Consider the following 20,730-nt stretch of genomic DNA (forward strand, 5'->3'; position numbering starts at 1 on the left):
TCCTTCGTGTCTCTCTGCAAAAATTGTCTAAAATTATCGAATTTGGAGTTGGAGCTTGAAATGATATGATGTTATTAGAGAATCAAATTAGAGGTGTGCTAAGCGGATAAACATCTAGGTAGGCCTAGTACATTTTGCATCTTATGTACAATTAATTTGAAACTGAGATCATTAAACAACCATTTGATTTTCCTATGTTTAATGAGAAAATACGGGAGATTTTCATTTTCAAACGTAGGGCATAATTAGTCTGTAACAGGAGATGAGTCTTTGGAAAAACTCAAGAATCAGTAAGCCGAGCATAAACGTGTTCTTATTGTATTTAATATCATCTTTCTGATCCGCCAAACAGTCTACATTACCAAATTGCAGTAGTGCTAAATAAAACGTTTGCCAAGATAACCCATAATTGGATCTGCTAAATACACTTTACAATATGAAATATAGACCATATATGATTTTGTTTTTGGTACTCTGGTTGTAGGAATAGTACCGCAACGAGATGGAGAATAGGTGCGTTGTTCCCAAGCGAGCTGGTGCAGTAAAAGGTATCTGGGTATATTGAAAACTTCTTGTGTTTATAAGTATTTAGACTAGATTTCATTTCATTTATTTATTTATTTATTTTTCTAAAATATGTATGCACAAAATGCAAGGCCCTGCAATGGTTGCACCCAATCAAAAAGCATGGCAAGGCAACAACAATAATAGGAAGGCGTTAGGAGAAATTGGCAATGTGGTGGGAGCTTAGAACCCCAAATGCAATATCAACAAAGATGCGGTGATGGAGTATGTTTTTTTATGTTATGTATTATCCTTTAGATGTATAAATTGAATCAATATGCTATTGGGTTTTCGTTTGTTTCCATTTTTTTGTTCTATTTCAGGACACTTGGGTGAGATCTAAGTGCATATTTGGAAAGCTTGGGAACCACTAATGAAGAAACACCTATTGGTTCAGTCAAATTGAGAAAAAAGAGGCCCGGTCAATGATAGTCAAACTTGACCTGTCATTGAGGAATTCCTAGTAAAGAGGAGAAAATTTATTATTTTGTGGGATTTTTCCTGATTTTGTAAACCAGAATTGATGAGTTCGACCTGTATGGATGGATTAGGATTGATAAGGTTGTTAGAGCCATTATAGCAAAGTTTGTTTATGATTTTCTTATTTAAATAGAGTTTATGGACCATTCAAGGGAGTGTAATTTTGTATTAAGATTATTGAAGACTTTTGAGATAATTTGAAGAATCATTTGTACTGTTCTATCTGTTGTTCATGATGTGGATGCTTTATTAAGTTAGCTGTAGCTGAAGAGTTCTTCAGGTGTACAAGGAAAGGTTGGAGGGTCCCCATACCAAGCTAAGTACACTTTGGTTAAATTTTGTATAAATTAGCATACTTTTGATTCAATATTTCTTGTTTTATTTTTATGATTCAGTTACTTAGATGTATTATGATTTATGTATGATTTTTGGATGATTTTGGTTTAAAATCTAATTTGCGTACGAAAGGAAAACCAAGGATTTAAGTTAAATTCTCTTTCTATCAAATTATGAATCACAACTAAAAATCATCCTTTTGCATTTCTTGAATTGTTTATTGAAATTCAGTTTATGATTTGATGCAATGGTAATGTTGTTGGACTAGAAATGTGAGGAAGGACAATGAGGACCTCCTAAGTTAGGAGCCTCTTCTTAGGCACATATTCTAATTGTAGAATTTCTCACTGTAGATCACCTGATAATGCAATATACTAAAGCAAAATACTTGATCTACTTCTACAAACAAACTTGTGGAAGCTTAATCAATTTTGAGCAAGATCAAATAAAACACATATAACAGAGAATGAGAAATCAATCACACATGAACACAAAAGAATACTCTGGGGAAAGCCTCAGCTAAAAACCCCGATCTTTGTATTATTATACAAGTGGAAATATGTCCAGATTACACAAAGCTTTAGCTCACAAGCTATCCAGCTCTCAGTACAATCCCTCAATGTTGCTCATAGACAGAATAAACAAAACATATGTCTTCCTTTAGTCCTCCAACCCTCCTATTTCCTTGTGTAGTTTCTCCTGAGTCCTCTAGCTTCCACCTGTGTGAATTGACCTCTCACACAACTCACGAAACTCAGAAGTAACTGCGTAATCTCCAAGGAATGAATTCCTTCTGCATGCAAGAGATATCCTCAATGGAATACTCCTGCAACTGATAGTACATTGTCCCATCATCTAATCTTAGTTGGGTCTCTGACTGAACTGACATGCATGAGTTATTTATGAGAAAATATTCAGTTATCTGAAGTGCAGTAGTTACATGCATGCATGCATTAACTAACTGAACTCACAATCAGTTCAACAAACTGTTGGAACTAATCTAACTGGACTTAACTCAATTAACTAAGATATCTAATTACAACTCAAAGTACAACTCAACCTGATCTCCTTAATCAAGGGATAACTTCCTCAATCAAAGGGGAAACTCTTGCATGTCTTCACATAGACTTCATGTTTTATTTTTTTCAACTACTTAACTCAAGATGAATTAATTAATTATTTTTCAAATAGCTGCTAAAATCAAATTTTAATTTTAATTCTCAATTTTAGTTCAGCGACTAACTAAAATTGGAATGTATCGCGAAATGATATTTATAGTAGTGCTATTTTTAGCACTTCTATTCTTAGCATTTCTTGTTGCTATTTTCAACACTCCCTCTCAACAAGAAAGGGATTATCTGTCACCCCAATCCTGTCTCTATGGAACTCAAACTTGCATTTTGACAATGCCTTAGTCAAAATATCTGTATCCTGTTCCTCGGTCGAAACATATAGCAACAACATGATCCTCTTCACCACACAATCTCGAAGATGATGACACTGGATATCAATGTGCTTGGACCTATCACGAAATACTAGATTCTCAAAGAGTTTGATACTATCTGATTATCGCAATAGATCACAGTTGGATCCATCCTCTGACCAAACAATCCAACTAGAATCTTTCGCATCCAAATGGCCTCACATGTTGCCTGACTGGCAGCCATGTATTCAGCCTCTCCTGAGCTAAGTGCAACTAACCCCTGTTTCTTGTTGTACCAAGAAACTGTAGTTGAACCAAGGTTGAATATTCCTCCTGAAGTGCTCTCCTGATCTGATGGACTCCCTACCCAATCTGCATCTGGGAAGCCTTGAAGCTTCACTCCCTCTATCCATATGTACCACAATCCATACTGAAATGTGCCTCTAAGGTATCTAAGCACATGCTTCGCTACCTTCCAAAACAGCTTGGTAGGTTGAACCATAGCTTGACTCAGCACAAATCTGGTCATGTGTTCACTAGATACATTAATGAAGCCACAAGTTGCCGATAAATAGTAGCAACTACTACCTCACCTGAAGTAGTATCCTCCTTCCTCCAGTTACTAGCTAGAGGAGTCTACATGGGCTTGCACTTCTCCATGTGGAATCGCCTGAGTATCTCATTGGCATACTTACCTTGAGACACAAACACTTCCCCAACCTTTTGCCACACTTCCATGCCTAGAAAGTAGTGCATAAGACCCATGTCGTTCATCTCAAACTCTCTTGCAAGGTCTTCCTTGAAAGACTTGATCAACTGATCATCACCTTGTCAATATCAGATCATCAACATAAAGAACAATGATCAATGGCTTACCTTCTACCATGATGTGGTTAAGGTTCGCATCCACTTCACTCTTGGTGAAGCCCAACCCGGTGAAATAGCTGTCGATCCTGGTGTACCAAGCACGAGGTGCTTGCTTCAGCTCATACAAAGTCCTCCTGAGTTGGCACACATGTAACTCACGATCGAAGGTCTCAAAACATTCCAGCTGCTCAATGTACACCTCTTCCTCAATATTCCCATTGAGGAACGCAGTCTTCACATCCATCTAATGGATCTTCCAACCCATCTAAGCTGATAGTGCCAACATCGATCTGATAGATGAGTACCTTGCTACAAGAGCAAAGGCCTCATCGTAGTCGATCCCCTTGACCTGTGAGAAACCACGGGCAACAAACCTTGCCTTATGTTTCTCAACACTACCATCAGCTGCTTGATTTACCTTGTAAAGCCATCGGGAACTTACCATTGACTTGTCCTCCGGTCTTGGGAAAACATCCCAAACACAGTTCTGAATGATGGAGTCATACTCCTCCACCATTGCATCAACCCAAACTGGTTGCTGCACTGCTTCCTCGAATGAAGAAGGTTCGGTCTCTACACACTCCCCAACCAAGGCCATGTAACCAGTGTACCGCTCGAGTGACCTCCTCTGTCTGTGCTGAGAAGATGGTTGTCTCACATTCTCTCTCGCATTTAGCATCAACCTGTCAGCTTCCCTTGAGCATTTCCGCCCATCTCTGGAAGACTTTGCATGAGTGGATGTCTCCACTCCCGAGTCCTCTGCATGTGGCCGCTCCACATCAGTCTGAGGCTCCTCCTCCTTAGGAACTAAAAATTCCTCCTCTGCATGCAACTTGAGCTCCCTCTCATGTGATACTCGCATGGCTTTCTACTCGTCGAACTTTAGATCTCTGCGTACCACTGTCCTCTAACTGGTAGGTAAGAACACCCAATAGTTGTGGGATGTATCAATGTACCCCACAAGTATCCCCAACTCAGTTATTGAATCTAGCTTCTTCCGGGCATCTTTGGTCACATGGAAATAAACCGATGATCCAAAGATCCTGAAGTGACTCACATTTGGTCTCTTCCCGAAAAATGCCTCCATTGGTGTCTTCATTCCCAGTATATGATGCGGTCTTCTGTTCTGCAAGTATAATATTGTATTGCATGCCTCAGCCCATAAATGAAGTGGTAGGCTTTGGTCATGCAACATCACTTGAGCTTCTCCCACAATCGATCTGTTCTTCCTTTCGGCCACCCCATTCTGCTGTGGGTTATGGGGTGTCGTCAACTCCTGTTTAATTCCTTTTGCTACACAGAAGTCCTTAAACTGTTGGGATACATACTCTCCAAGGCTTTGAACTCAAAAAACCTTGAGAAGGTTTGATCCTTCTTCTGCATAAAGTAGATCCAACATCTATGAGAAAAATCATCAATAAAAATAACATAGTACCTTTGTTTAGCGGTGGAGGCTGTAGAGAATGGTCCACACACATCTGTATGAACTCACTCCAATATTTCTCCAGCTCTACTGTCTCGATCCTGAAAGGATGATTTCACATACTTACCCAAGGTAAAACCTTTACATGTATCCATTTTCTCAAGTTTTCCTTTGGGAAGTCCGGTAGAAATCTGCTGCATTATCTTCAAGGCCCCATGGTGCAAGTGGCCCAATCTTCTATGCCATAGCTCGCCAACATCTTGGCTCTGCACCAACTCTGCTTTGGAACTCAATGCAGCACAGTCATCTACCTCCATCTTGTAGAAATTATTTACTCGAATCCCAATCCTCTTGGTTTTTCGAGTGCCGATATGCCTCAAGAATGCCTTTCCTTTACTAAAGACTACATCATAGCCTTTTTCTTCCAACATAGTGATGAACACAAGATTCTTCTTCAGACCTGGCACATACTTTACATCAGTTAGGGTGAGAAGAGCTCCATGCTCCCTCCGAAACACAACCGTACCTTCACCTGAAACACAGTACTTTCCATCATCGCCCATCTCAACCCGCATCTAGAGGTCCTTCTCCTCCAAGGTACTGAAACGATTCTTGTCACCAGTCATGTGGAATGAATCTCCACTGTCGAGGTACGAAACACACCCCACCATCAATGAAACCATACATGCGATGAGGGTGAAATCCAATTCGAACTGTGAGGCCAATTCCTCACCATCTGATCCCTTCGAGGATCCCTTCTTGGATTTCTTCTGTGGACAATTCGTAGCATAATGGCCCACCTCAAGACAATGAAAGCATCTCACTTTCGATTTGTCAATCTTCTTCCCTTTCCCTTTCCTCACCTTACTCGCTAAGGCTAGATTTTCTTCATCATCTTGCTTTGATGAAGATCCATCTCTGGTGCTTCTCCTTATCTCCTCCTACATCAGATCTGACCAAAGTCGTTCCCAATCTAGCAGTTTCTCTCTTCCATTTACCGAGTCTTGGTAGCTATGCCATCTCTTAGGAAGATCGAGGAGAGCAAGACTCACCATGTCATCATTGACTATTGTGATCCCTACACTTCCAAGCTCATCCTTGCAGGTGGTGAGCTTGTTCAGATATGTAGAGATCATGTCGTTCTTTTCACATTTGATTTTCTGAAGCTTGTCTTTCAATGCCAACTTCCTCTGATCGTTTTTGTTTTGATATAGATCCTTCAATGTTTTCCACATTGAAAACGGTGTCTCCTTCCCATGGAGACTCGAGACTATGTGGTCTCGAACTCCCTCCAGAAGAATCCTCCTCACTCTAGCCACCCATTTCTTCTATTCCGCCAATTTTTGGGCATTAACAATTGTTGGCTTTGGGACTTCTTGATCAATAAAGTCCTTCAAACCATTAATACCGCTTCCATGCGATCCTTCCAGCCTATATAATTCGAACTACCATCAAGGGCATACTCAAGTCTCAAACCGTTAAACGCCATTGGTGAAATTTGAGATGTGATAAGAATTTGAATTCTATAATCAGGAACTTTAAACTTCGAACTTCTCCCTTCTTTGTATATTGTTCTTTTCTTTGATCACCTTTGCTCTAATACCATGTAGAATTTCTCACTGTAGTTCACCTGATGATGCAATATACTAAAGAAAAATACTTTATCTACTTCTACAAGCAAACTTGTGGAAGCTTAATCAATTTTGAGCAAGATTAAATAAAACACACATAACAGAGAATGAGAAATCAATCACACATGAACACAGAAGAATACTCTGGGGAAAGCCTCAACTAAAAACCCTGATCTCTATATTATCATACAAGTGGAAATATGTCTGGATTACACAAAGCTTTAGCTCACAAGCTATCAAGCTCTCAGTACAATCCCTCAATGTTTCTCATAGACATAATAGACAACACATATGCCTTCCTTCAGTCATCCAAGCCTCCTATCTCCTTGTGTAGTTTCTCCTGAGTCCTCTGGCTGCCACCTATGTGAATTGGCCTCTCACACAACTCACCAAACTCAGAAGTAACTGTGCAATCTCCAAGGAATGAATTCCTTCTGCATGCAAAAGATATCCTCAATGGAATATTCCTACAACTGATAGTACACTGTCCCATCATCTGATCTCAACTGGGTCTCTAACTAAAAAGACACGCATGAGTTATTTATGAGAGAATATTCAGTTATCTGAAGTACAGTAGTTGCATGCATGCATGCATTAACTAACTAAACTCACAATCAGTTCAACAAACTGTTGGAACTAATCTAACTAGACTTAACTCAGTTAACTGAGCTAACTAATTACAACTCAAAGTACAACTCATCCTGATCTCCTTAATCAAGGGATAACTTCCTCAATCAAAGGGGAAACTATTGCATGTCTTCACATAGACTTCATGACATTTTATTTTCTTCAACTAATTAACTCAAGATGAATTAATTAATTATTTTTCAAACAACTGCTAAAATCAAATTCGAATTTTAATTCTCAATTTTAGTTCAGGGACTAACTAAAATTAGAATGTATCCCGAAATGCTATTTATAGCAGTGCTATTTTTAGCACTTCATTTTTTAGCATTTCTTGTTGCTATTTTCAACACTAATCTATAAAATTAAGCTAATCTAGTATGTTCTTATTTGATGTCATACCAAAGCATTATCCTAATAGCTTAACCACAGGATCCATGATGTTGTGATCCTCTTGTATTCACAGTATTGATTCATTATATTTTCATAACTAATCTATGTGTGTTAACTAATGGTAGATGATGTAACATAATATGCTATAGATTACATTATATGTTACAATATTAGATATGATTAAAATGAAATATCAATTGTGCATTAACAATTCACCTTCGCCGATTTTTGATTCACATTTGCCAGTTTCATAGCTTATGAACTTATTTTATAAGGCTCATTATGCACACAAATGCATATGATCCACACTATTATCCTTTACCAATAAATAGTTTCATTTTAATTTATTTCAACTAAAATAGATATTAATTATGAACAAAAGACAAGATGATTACTAATTGTGCGAAAGAAGCTGTGCGGAGGCGACAATAAGGAGAAAATGAAAGTGTGAAAAACACTCTAGAATAATTATTTAATAATCTATATACGAGAAAACAGAGGCGACACTAAGGATAAAATGCAAGTGCCATAAACACTCTCGAATAAGGATTTAGTAACGTATATACAAGAAAATGACTAGCCGTGCCGAGAAAGCTATCTAGAAACATATTGAAAGATTCCTCTGCATAATACAACTCATCCACACTTCCACACATATACCTAATTATTTACAATTCAAATATTATCAATAATTTTGCAGAGCTATTTATATTATTTTATTATTGGAAAATGAATATATCATTACCGAGAAAACACTGTGCAAAAAAATCGGATTATTTTATTTTATTATTGAAAAATGAATATGTCATTACCTTTATTACTGGAAAATAAATACATCAATACTCAGAAAGCAACTAATAACTTTTGTGTGAGAAAATTATTATATTGTGTGAAACTTAGCTCATTGTCCGAAGCTTATAGCCCATTGTGCAGAACTTAGCTCATTGTGTGGAGCATATAGCTTATTGTGCAGAACTTAGTTCATTGTTCAAAAATTATATCCTATTGTGCTCAACTTATATCCTATTGTGCGGAACTTAGCTCATTGTGAAAAACTATTTTTTTTTTTTTATTATTGAAAAATGAATTCGTCATTATATTTATTATTGCAAAATGAATACATCATTACCGAGAAAACAACTAATAACTTTTGTGTGAGAAACTTAACCTATTGTGCAAAAGGGACAAACTCAACGCATTGTGTGGAACTTAGCTCATTGTGCGGAGCTTATATCCTATTGAGTGGAACTTAGCTCATTGTGCACAGTATATATCCTATTGTGTGGAACTTAGCTCATTGTGCAAAGCTTATAGCCTACTGTGCAGAACTTAGCTCATTGTGTAGAGGTAATTATTTTATTTTATTATTGGGAAGAAAATATGTCATTACCGAGAAAACACTATGCAAACAAATTTAATTAAATAGGAAAACAAATACATCATTACCGTGAAAACAACTAATAACTTTTGTGTAAGAAACTTAGCCTATTGTGCAGAACTTAATTCATTCTTATAGCCTATTGTGCGGAACTTAGCTCATTGTGCAAAGCTTATAGCACATTGTGCAGAACTTAACTCATTGTGCAGAGCTATTTATTTTATTTTATTATTGGAAAATGAATACGCAATTACCGAGAAAACATTATGCAAAAAAACTCAAATAAATAGCAGTATAGGCATGGACTATATTGCATCACAACAAGTACCATTGTTACAATATGGCGAATTGTAAAGCAGAAAAGATAATGACACACAAAATAAAGCAAGGGAATGGATATCAAAGAATAACTAATGAGAGTATTGACTAGGAGCTTGAAACATAACAACAACAAAAATAGAGACCCACACTTAAATATTAGTTGTCTTTAAACCAATTTCCAATTATTTTTTTAGGTATATTACAAAGGTGGAATTACCAATGGATTTCGAACCAGTGATTAGTGTATATTCACATAATATTAATAACACTAAATATATATTAAAATTTATATATAATTTTTTTAAATATATTAATTACTATTTATTTTCCTAAATATTTTCACTAAAAACTATATTATTAGTATATAATATTTATGTAAAAAACATGTTACTACTCAATAAATAATTATTATCATGTAATTTGTCATATCAAATTGAAAATTCTTTTATTTATAGAAACAATATGGGTCTAGCCTAATATGCATATTTAAAATAGTTAAATCCATTTTTTTTCATGCTTTTGCCACAAGTATTCTAACTCTCAAATTAATAAAATTCTTCCAAAAAAATTCACTTAATCTTAAAAATAAACATACCGTATCTGTTAGGAACTTCCTGAAACATGGAAAGTAAATGAGTGTTATGCCCGTTGGAATTTCCAATCCAAATTCAATCCTTCATTTATCTTCAGTGACATCTCTATACCTGATATCACTCAGTGCTTCCTTTTCCTTATCACAGGTTGGCGCCATGCCATCTGTTAGCCTCCTATACCAATAGGTTTTCATTTTTCATGATTGACAGTGGAAGTGCCAAAAATGTTCATCTTCCATGATACAAAGGTTCCATTTTTGTGAAAGAAACAGACAGTTAAAAAATGTAAAGAGGGTATGCCTTAAAAGAATAATCAAAAGGCAAGAAAATGAACTGGTCAAAAGAAAAAATAAATGAAATGAACCCCAAATAAAGACCATGAAAGTGGCTAAGCCAAAATGCCACTGCTATCTTGATGGATGGTCCAATAGTTCAAGCTGGGCCATACCATGTTTTAAATTGCCTGTTCTAGACTAGAGAGAAAGTACCTGCTCAAACAGTTCAAGCTTGGCAGATGACTAGTTGGATAGAGAAAGGAAGGAGCCCAACTGCTTAATCTGGGCCCTTGGAAGACATAAGGGTAGACTTAGATAGGAGGGCAGCAAAAAGAAAAGAGGATTATCAGGGTTTGCAAGGCTAAGTGCACCCATCCAAAAGAAGAAAGAATGTTAGGCATATTAGGCAGGGTAGGCAGTTGGAGGTTGCAGAAAACAAGATCTAAACACATGATATATGAAAATCATATCTGATCTCACCAATAAGAGAAAGGCAAGAGCAATGACCTATATGGCAAACTACCAAACCATCTCTAACTTCCCTCATTCCCTTCAAAATTTTTCTTACTAACATCCCCTTGAGGACTGTAGGATCTGCCTAAACAGTCCTCCTTACATTTCTCATTTGTGAAATTCATGTCAAGTTGTGACCTTCTTCTCCGAAAAGAAGCCACATTTCTTGTGTAAAATCATTCCTCACTCTCATCTGCTTCTAAATCTAAGTTTACTCATTAAACTTAGCTCTCTGTTCCTCTTTCACATCCCAAATCCATATTAATTTCTAAACTTACTATATAGCTCCCTAAGTGCCCCCCCTCCCCCTACTATTATAGCATTTTATGCAAAAACCCAAAAAATATGTAAATATTCCCCCCCCCCCCCCTAGCATTATAGCTAAGTAGCATTGTCATGGGAGACATTAGTCCATCTGGGACTTTAGTCAACCCTTACCTTGGAATTAATCTAACCCCTGGTTAAGATTAATAGCCTATAACTAAACCCTTACCCACCATTCACCCGAAAACCTTTGAAAATTCACCCCCGCAGTCAAACCCAATGTTTAAATATTTTGTTAAACCCTTCGCATTAACCCGCATCTATTTTTAAACCCCCAAAACCCACCAGGACTAAGGTCTAAACCCGCAGCATTTAAATATTATTTAATTAAGAGGCGGGTCCCAACCCAAACCTGCACGCCGCGTCGGGGCGCCCGCCAACCGTCGATCTTCCGCCGCCCCTGATCCAATGGTGGGCGGGTAATCTGGGCGGTGGAGGTGTCGATGTTTAGCTTCTGGGGAACAGGCGGTTTTGCTCCCGTACACAGGACACGCATCGGCAGCTGGGGTTGTTCGGAGCCCTCCCCCCCGAAACTACCTTTCCCCAAAGGCGGTGCGGGGAAACCGGAAACCACCTCCACGCAAACTGCCACCCCCGTTACGTCAGCCCCTCGTCACTATGACGTCACGCCCAAGGCCCCCACCGCTGCGCCACGTCACCATCCACGTTGTCTTGCCACCTCCACATGCCTCCACCGTGTCCCGCCACGCTGGCATCCCAGTCAGCATCCACGTCACCCGTCTGTACCCGGGGCCCGCTGATGACGTCATGCTGACGTCATCTCGAGAAAGCGCCAAAAGCGCATATGCGCCAAATTTGTTGTTAAAAAGGCCAAAAAAGACCGTTTTTTGTCATTTTCATTGCACAAACGTAGCCGTGCTTTTCAGCTGACCACCTCCAATTGCCGCTAGATTTCAAAATTCACCTGATTGGACGCTGCCGCCTGCAAATTCAACCACATTCTCCGTCTTCAAGTCAATTTGGCAGCCCTCGGTGCTACTTTATCCAGGTATTTCGCCAAATCCAACTCATTCGCCCCCATTCTTCCCATTGTCTGCAAATTTCTCCACTAAATTGCCTAAGAATGGTGTTAAGCAGTTAATGGTTAGCCTGAAAATTTCTAGAAGCACCCTCTGTTCAAAATTCCACCGCTGCACAGTCGTTCTCGGGCTTAATTTTCGACTCACTCTCCCAACTGCCCGGCATTGTTCCCTTTTGTCGAGTATTTAAATTTAAAAAGACTTCATTGCGCCAGGTCGTAATTCTGCTCTCCTCTGCAATTTGCCCTCACTGTCCATAAAATCCTGAAGAATTCACCATAAGAAATCACAGTATAGTCCAATCATCCAAGTTACTTCTTTCAAAAGATAGCTTTGGCCCCAGCTCTATTCATTCTGCCACCTCCCTTCTAAGCCTCATAAGTTATCATATTCAGGTGACTATACTAAGAATCTGTACTGTAATAATCAAACACTTCAAATTTCTCCAATGGCCACACCATCAGCTCTCAGTGTCACTCCTATGAATCCACCAAACAAGGAGCTTGAGGCCATGCCTCTTGCTGACAGAGATTACCTCATCCAAGACCTGGTGGCTGACAGGAACCATTTACAGACCTTTCGCCGATTGAGAGACAGCTATTTGAGCAACAATGACATGTATGGGATATGGGAGTCCAATCTGCCTTACTATTTCCTTCCATCTGTTAATATTTTTCCAGAAATCATCCGCTTATGTGCTGAGAATTATGACCCAACTCAGAGAACTGTCAAGTCTCCATCTGGGAGCATACTCTTCCACATCAATCCTAACTCCATCAACCAAATGCTCAACTTCAAGCAAACTCAGCTGCTGTTTCCCTTCTCCATGAACTATTTACTGGATGCAGGCGCCAAACTTTCCACTGCTGACATTGAGAAGGTCACCAAGACATTCATGAGAGCTGACCGCCAGCCTACAGGGCCACCTCCTTTCTTGTATGTCCATTTCACTGATGTGGGCAAGCTCCTAGTTGACATGATCTCCTATGTGTTGGGCTACAAAACTAGTGAGCACATTGATGAGACAGTGCTGGTATTATTAGCTGCTTACAGCCCAGGCCAGCCTCCTGCTTATAAATATAACTTTGCTAAGTTTATAGCCAACAAAATACATGACCAGCTCTTGAAAGTGGATAGGGAGGGTGTGTTCAAATATTCATCATATATCTACCACTTGTTCATGTATTATCAGTCTGAGGCTTTTCAATGCCCTATCAAGAAACTAGATTCTAGGAGAGAGAGGAGGTCTGTCATCTTCTGGTCATCAGTTTTCCACCAAGTCCAAGATTCACCATATTCTTAATGTGAATTTATTGACCAATTTGTCTACCCGGTCTCTTGCATATTGATGAGATCCCCTCCTCCCAGACTGTCATTTGAAATCCATAAAACTCTGCAGCTGTCCAAGAACTATAAAATAGGTGATTGGTACCTATACCAAAATCATACAGTCATCAGAATTTATGGCTGTGAGCTCTGTCCATATAGGCTCCCAAGATATGTACCAATGAGAATGTTTGCCTTGGAATACTATAGGCAACTTATTAACTCTGACCTCACCCACTTTCATAGTGCCAAGAAGAAAGCCCATCTCAAGTTCAAAGACCACCTGGGCCCCTTTATCATGAATAAGAAAGAGGGTTGGCAAGAGGCTGATCAAATTCTCAGAGATAAATACAAGCTATCGAGAAGCTTCTGGTGGGTCCCTTATGACCCCGAAGGCTTCATCAGTGCTAGAAGAGTCAAGTACAGGCTGCTAGGGTATAAGCACTGTAAATATCCACAAATTGAGCAGTATGCCAACCAACAAGAATGGTTGCAAGGCACATTAATTGAGGAACTAACTCAAGAAGAAATAATGGAAAGAAATGTCAAGGATTTAGAAAAAACTCTTGACTTAGATTCTGTGCAACAGGTAACTTTCAAGCAGCCGCATCCAATTGGAGAAGGTACCTCCACTGCTGCAACCGCACCAGTCACCTAGGGGCCATCTACATCAGCATCAGGTACAGAAAAAGGCAAGGGAATAATGGGTGCAGAAAAAGAAGTAGTGACAGAAAAGCCTGCCTCCTCAATTGGGCAGCAGCAAGAGCAAACTCCTCCACCACAAACAGAGGCACCAACAGTGCCTGCCTTACAGACCCCTGCACATGAGGAAAGGGGCAAGAAATGGGACCGAGAGGAGTCCACACCTGCTAGTGGATCCGCTCAGCAACCCGAAGCCAAAAGACAAAGGCTTGATTCTCCGGTCATAGAAGAAATCAGCAAGGAAATCCTGGAGAGCCCAAGGAAAGAAAGAGAAGACAGCCAGCAGACGGCCACAAGCTCTTTTCAACAAGAGCAAGGAGTACAGCTTGGCATGGAGGTGTCCTCCTCCACTCAGCAGAGCAAGAAGCCATCCAGCACCAAGGCTTCCTTCAAAGAGATTAAGGCACAAAATGAGCTATTAAGAGTGGAGGTATACAAACAATTTCTCAAGGCAACACCGACTAAACAAGAGAGGCTGATGTCAATATATGATATCCAAGAGGAAAAGATAATCCTCAGCCATTTTAAACCCAAGGTACCGCAGCCTCACTCAGCTGCAGATTTTGTCAAAACAAAGCTAGAAGTCATGGCAAAAGACATTCACCCCATGGATCAGATAGAGCTACATAAGCAAACAGGGGAAATGGTCTATGCCACACTGGTAGACAGGGCCACAATGGCCCATGAATTAAAAGAATCTCTGAAGAACACCAACACTCAGCTAGACTTGGAGAGAATGTCCTCCACGGCCAAGGACAACAGGATCAAAACACTAGAGGACATCATTGTGGACTTAGGACATGATCCTAAGGATCCTAAGGGTGTGAGGGCCCTTATGAAAAAGAAAGAGGATGATATTGCTACATTGAAGAAGAGAATGAAATTGCTTCCTACTGAGCACCCTCAAACAGCAGAATTGCAAAAAGAAAAGGAATCTGAAGATCAATTGGACCTAATAATGCAGCTGAATCAAAGAGTGATTGATCTGGAAAGGGAGCTAGAAAGGGCACTGCAAGACAAACAGGGAGAATCAACCTCCCAACCTTCTCAGACTGCCCCAACCACTGCCACAACTACAGAGGCAGCAGCGACCCCTGCAACGGCTACAGCAACAACAGATGCGGCAACAGCAACAACAACAGCTCCTGAGTCCAGCTTAAACATGGAGGAATTGACAAAAGTTATTAAAGAGTTGGAGCTTCAGGCGACAGAGATCAAACAAGCCAAGGAGAAATTGGCAGAGCTGGAAGCTAAGTATGACAAATCCAAGATGACAGTAGCAGAGCAGACCAGAGAGATTAAGGCCCTCAAAGACAAAATAAAGGCCTTAGAGAAGGAACTGAAACTAGAAAATACTCTGGCAGAAATAAAAAGGATTTTGTGGGCCCGGATTGACCACTCCCTTACCAGACAGTGGAAGTCAATCAAAACAGTGCACGAACAGATGGAATTAATAGGCCAAGCACAAGTTGAGAGCCAGAAGGCCAGAACAGCACTAGGGAATAGGCCTGAGCAGGCCAACAGGATGATACATTTTCTTAACAATCAGACCAAGGAGGAGCTGGCAGCCCTGAACATCATCAACAGAACAGATGCTGTCCTCACAGTTAAAAAGGTGCTGACCCTCAGAAATTTTGTGCAAACTCTGGAGAGAAAATGTCATGAAATGCAGGCTGAGGTGGATGAATACAAGCTTAAAATGGGAGCATTGCAAGACAAAGGATTGCCCAGCCTATTAACCGGCACAGGGAGACTGCTCACCCGTGAGCAATATGCCACTAGAATGACAAATTTTATTGAAAATCAGATCACAGCATCAGCCAGTACTTCTGAAGAAACGGGACCTCCATCAGGGCAGAGCCTCTATGACAAGCTTGAAAATCTATTCTACATTGAGCATGAGATTAATCACCTATTTGAGGTCCCACCAAATTTTTACAAGTATACAGAGGCAGATGAAACCTTGATAAAGATACGAAGACACCAACTGCCCAAGGAAGATTGGTGGCAGGCAATGCTGCAAATTTTGCCTCAGTAATCTCGGTTTGGTCTGTCCTAGTCAGCTTCAGCTCAACCAAAGTCAAAAACAGAATCAGGACAGCATGCAAGGCGGCCAAAAAGGATGACTCAGCGTAAATACCACGACAGCAAGCCAAGACAAAGGAAATGCGCAGATTTTGGGCAATACGGCTCCAGCCGACTCAATGGGTCACAAAGTCAAAATTCTCTGACAATTTTGGACAGCTAATACACTAAGCAGTTATTACAGCATTTATTCTCTCAGCTGCAATTCTCCAGGAGTTGGCACAGTATTTATGAGCCATTAATTCATCAGCTAGATATTTCTGATCTAAATTTTGTATATATACCTCCCCTGGCAACGTATTTGGGGTTGGTGATTTTCTCTCTGAGACAATATGTTGTATATTTTCAGATGATCTAATGCAAAAGGCTGGAACAGTCCGTTATCTCCTGAATGTTTGATGTCTAAATGATGCTCTACGTGCTGTTACAGAATTCATGTGCTGTCTATTGGAACAATAAGTCATTCTGAACTATGTTTTGTCTTCTTATGTTTACTTAAATCATATGCATGTTTCACTAGTCTAGCAATAGAGAAAAAGAATAGTATAGGAAATGTTTGATTACACCCTGTGCTCAATCTCTGTTGTTGAATACGTTTTCTTCAGAATTAATCATGGACATGAATTCTTAATTGCTCATGTTTGTATTGGTTCTAAAAATATGAATGTTATTCAAGAATTCTTCAATGCTCCTGAGTGATGTTCCCACTGTTCCCCATATCAGCTTACCGAAAGATCCTTAGTTTCCTTTCACGCCCTGATTCCATCCCATCCAATCACATATTTAAAGAATTGTTCCATGGACACTTATCTGGCTCTGTAGCATCGCTGGTGTTTCAAGACAGACATATCAAGCGATTAAACATCAAGGACTCCATGCCCAATGGCCTAGATCACCCTGCAAAAATATACTTGTTCTGACTGAAATCATCATCCATCAAATTCAAAACAAAACCTTGAGCATCATAGCTAGCCTAAAACATCATCCAAACAAAGTTAAATCATAAAGAGAGAGCCCTCTCTGGTTACAGGTAGGCTAGGACCTGTGGCCAAAAGATTGGTTAGTGGTTACCTCGGCCGTATTCCCTTAGGAGTCAAAGGGGACAACCTGAGTGTTAACATAATTGGCGACTCCACTGGGGACAGAACGAATTTTTCAACTGTTGTCTGATTTAGATTGTTGTTCCAAAATTTGAGCAGTTCTTTGACAATTCTGAAAATACTCTTAAAAATACCAAAAACAAGTTTGGAAGCTGGCTTCTCAAAAGAGAACTAGGCATACCAGGTCAAATCCTGACCCAAATCCTCCACCTATTTTCGATAATCCTAATTTGATTCCCAAGACTCTTAGGAACCAAAAGGAACCAGAAGACTTTGCTGATTCCAGCCCTGAGGCAGTTCAGCAGAGTTATATCCCAACCCCTGCTAAACCATCGGTTCATCCTCACATAACCTAGTCTTCCCCCTCTTCCTCATCCACTTCCCAAAACATATTATTCACACTTCCACCCAATGCACAAACTGCTATTGTTGCCCCTGTTGTTCCAGTTGTTCCCCTTCTACCTGTTGTCCCATTGATCCCTGCAAATATGGCTAATCGTTATGCCCCCCTTCAGCTACCTGCTAATCTTGGGGCTATGCCTCAGGACTATGAAAGTAAGATCACTTATTTTGATGGAACCAATACGTACACTGCCTTACAACATACCAAGAAAATGCAAGATTACTTTGAAAACTATGAAATAGACGATGATGATGTGAGAATGAAAATTTTTGTCCAAAGTTTAACAGGTGAAGTAAGAACTTGGTTCAGAGCACTTGCTGCAAATTCCATAGCCAATACGGGTCCTCTTTATCAATCCTTCCTAAACAGATGGGAAAAGAAAAAGGATCCTCTACACATTTTATCGAAGTATGACACCATAAGGTGAGGCCCACAAGAAATTGTCCTAGATTATTGTACCAGATTCAATACTGTTTATGATGCCATTCCTCAAAATCTTAGGCCTCCACCTGATTTAGCCTTAATCAAATTTCCGGATGGGTTTGATGCTGATATGGCATATCAACTAAGAGAAAGAGCCCCTGCAACCCTGGCAGACATGCAAAACATAGCTGTCAGTGTAGAGGCAAATCTGATTGCCAAAAGAAATCGGGCAAGAGCTGAAAGAAGAACTACTTTTAAGGAAGAACTCTCAGCATTTGAGCAAAAGCTAGATGCAATCCTCAAAGGTATGGATAGACTTGGGGACAGGGTAGAAACCATAGAAAGAAAATCATCATGGGAAGGTCAACCAAGCACTGCTAGAAATCCAAATTTCAGAAAGAATCAAAATCCAAATGTTGGAAGGACTGATCTTGACCAGCACAATAGACCTCCTTTCCAAGAAAATTATGTTGAGGCCTCAACATCTAGCGAACCAACTGAGGAGCCTCACATTAACCTAATGGGTTTAGACAGTAAACATCAGGTCTTTTTAACACAAGAAGATCAAGAGGTTTATAATGACAATCAATTTCACACTAAGTCAGGAGAATCATTTGATTTTAGAGAAGGTTATGATGCAGCAGTCTATGAGGTACATAAACAGTATAAACTAAGGAGTAGAACTATAGATGTACTTGAACCTCTTAAACCAAGGGACAGTAAGCAGCCAAAAAAGACCAATGACAAGACTGTTCTTCCAGAATCCGTTGGCAACTCAAACCCACATACCACAGAAGTCACTGTGGAGGATATCTCAGAACAACAGCCCTCTGAAAACCAGCCAGCCCCACCCCATCCTTGAAAGGCAAGCTCAGATACCATCCCTGAAAATAAATATGGTACCAATTTCACTAAAACTCATACCAACCATGAAGAAAGGACTGCTGAAAACCCAGTTGAAAGGGAAAAATCTGTTGCACTTAATGCCAAAATTCAAATGGAAAAGCCCTTTAACTTGGAAACAGAAATAAGTAAGCTAAAGATATCGGTCCCTCTTTCTGAATTGGCCAAACATCAAGTGTACAAACAGCAGATTAACAGGTCACTCCAAATATCAGACAATAAAGATGTTGTGAATGTCCTAGATGATCAACCTGAGTTATTGTTTGGTCCTGAGGTAAACGGAAAAACAACAAATGGAGGGGTTCCACCCTTCTATGTCAGCTTAAACATTCATGATAAGGTTCTACACAATGCAATGTTTGATTCCGGGGCCTCACACAACTTAATGCCCAAATCTGTAATGGAAAAACTCGACTTAGACATCACAAGACCTTATAATGATTTATTCTCATTTGATTCAAGCCAAGTCAGGTGCTTAGGCTTGATTAAAGATTTGTGTGTCTCCCTGGTCCAATACCCAACCAAAACAATTTTGATGGATGTAGTGGTAGCTGACATACCTCCTAAGTATGGTATGCTTTTGTCCAGATCCTGGGGGGCCAAACTCCAAGGATCGTTGCAATTAGATATGTCCTACGCTACCATTTCAATCTTTGGATAGCCAAAGAGATTATACCGCGAAACATTAATGAAATATGTGGTAAGCAGTCAAGAGAAGCCCCAAAACTTCCCAATCTATTCAATACACTCTGACATGGATTCATTTATTCTCTATAATGCCGACATCTGCAACAAAGCTTATTCTAAACTATTAATGGCAGCAGAGACAGAGGAGTTGAATGAACAATGTGCCTCCAAAGACCAAAGGACTGTAGGTATAGCTGATAGAACAAAGGAACATGATGTATCAAGTAACTTGCAAGAAGCCAATCTGCCCATGATCCCACTTTCTAAAAATCTCGATCCAAATCTTGATCATGAAACCTTATGGTACCTAGAATTTGATGGTTCTGTAAACAAGTTAGGAGCTGGAGCAGGAGTCTGGATCCACAATATGCATAATGACAGAGCTGAAGGTCATGCATATCGGCTAAATTTTCGATGCACAAATAATATGGCTGAGTATGAAGCCCTTCTATTAGGTCTCAAACTAATAAAAAATTTGGGTGCAACCAAAGTTTCAATCTTAGGAGATTCAGATCTGATCATATAACAGATAAAAGGAAACTTTATCACAAATTATCTAAGGTTAAGAGCTTATAAAACAGCAGCTATCTAGGTACTTGATACCTTCTCAGAATCCCAGTTAACTAAAATTTCTAGAGAGCTCAATATACATGCTCATAGCTTGGCAACCTTCGCCAGCACTTGCAAGCTGCCTTTCAAACCCAATCACACTTTTACTGCTGAAATCAAACATAGACCTGCAGTTCCGGACAACATCAAGAATTGGCAAGTCTTTGAGAGTGACACACAGATTAATAACTTTCTTACTCTGAAAGAGGAATTCTCCGGCATTAACATTGATTCAACCACTAGAGATGATCAACAACAGGCACACACAATTACACAGAATATATCAGCTGAAATAGCTAATCTGGTT

General features: G+C 39.7%; 1 protein-coding gene across 1 annotated transcript in view; it reads left to right on the top strand.

Annotated features, from left to right (window-relative positions):
- LOC149156610 (uncharacterized) overlaps nucleotides 1-20,730 on the top strand; it is a 105,662-nt gene that overhangs the window by 66,201 nt on the left and 18,731 nt on the right. The window contains exon 3 of the mRNA XM_089444802.1: nucleotides 15,178-15,417. Within this exon, the coding sequence (XP_089300928.1) occupies nucleotides 15,178-15,417 (240 nt within the window). The remainder of the gene's footprint in view (nucleotides 1-15,177; nucleotides 15,418-20,730) is intronic.

Source organism: Pinus tabuliformis, chromosome 9 (assembly GCF_031772625.1).
Source record: "Pinus tabuliformis cultivar Carrire ecotype Pingquan chromosome 9, CPIR1, whole genome shotgun sequence".
Classification (NCBI taxonomy): domain Eukaryota; kingdom Viridiplantae; phylum Streptophyta; class Pinopsida; order Pinales; family Pinaceae; genus Pinus; species Pinus tabuliformis.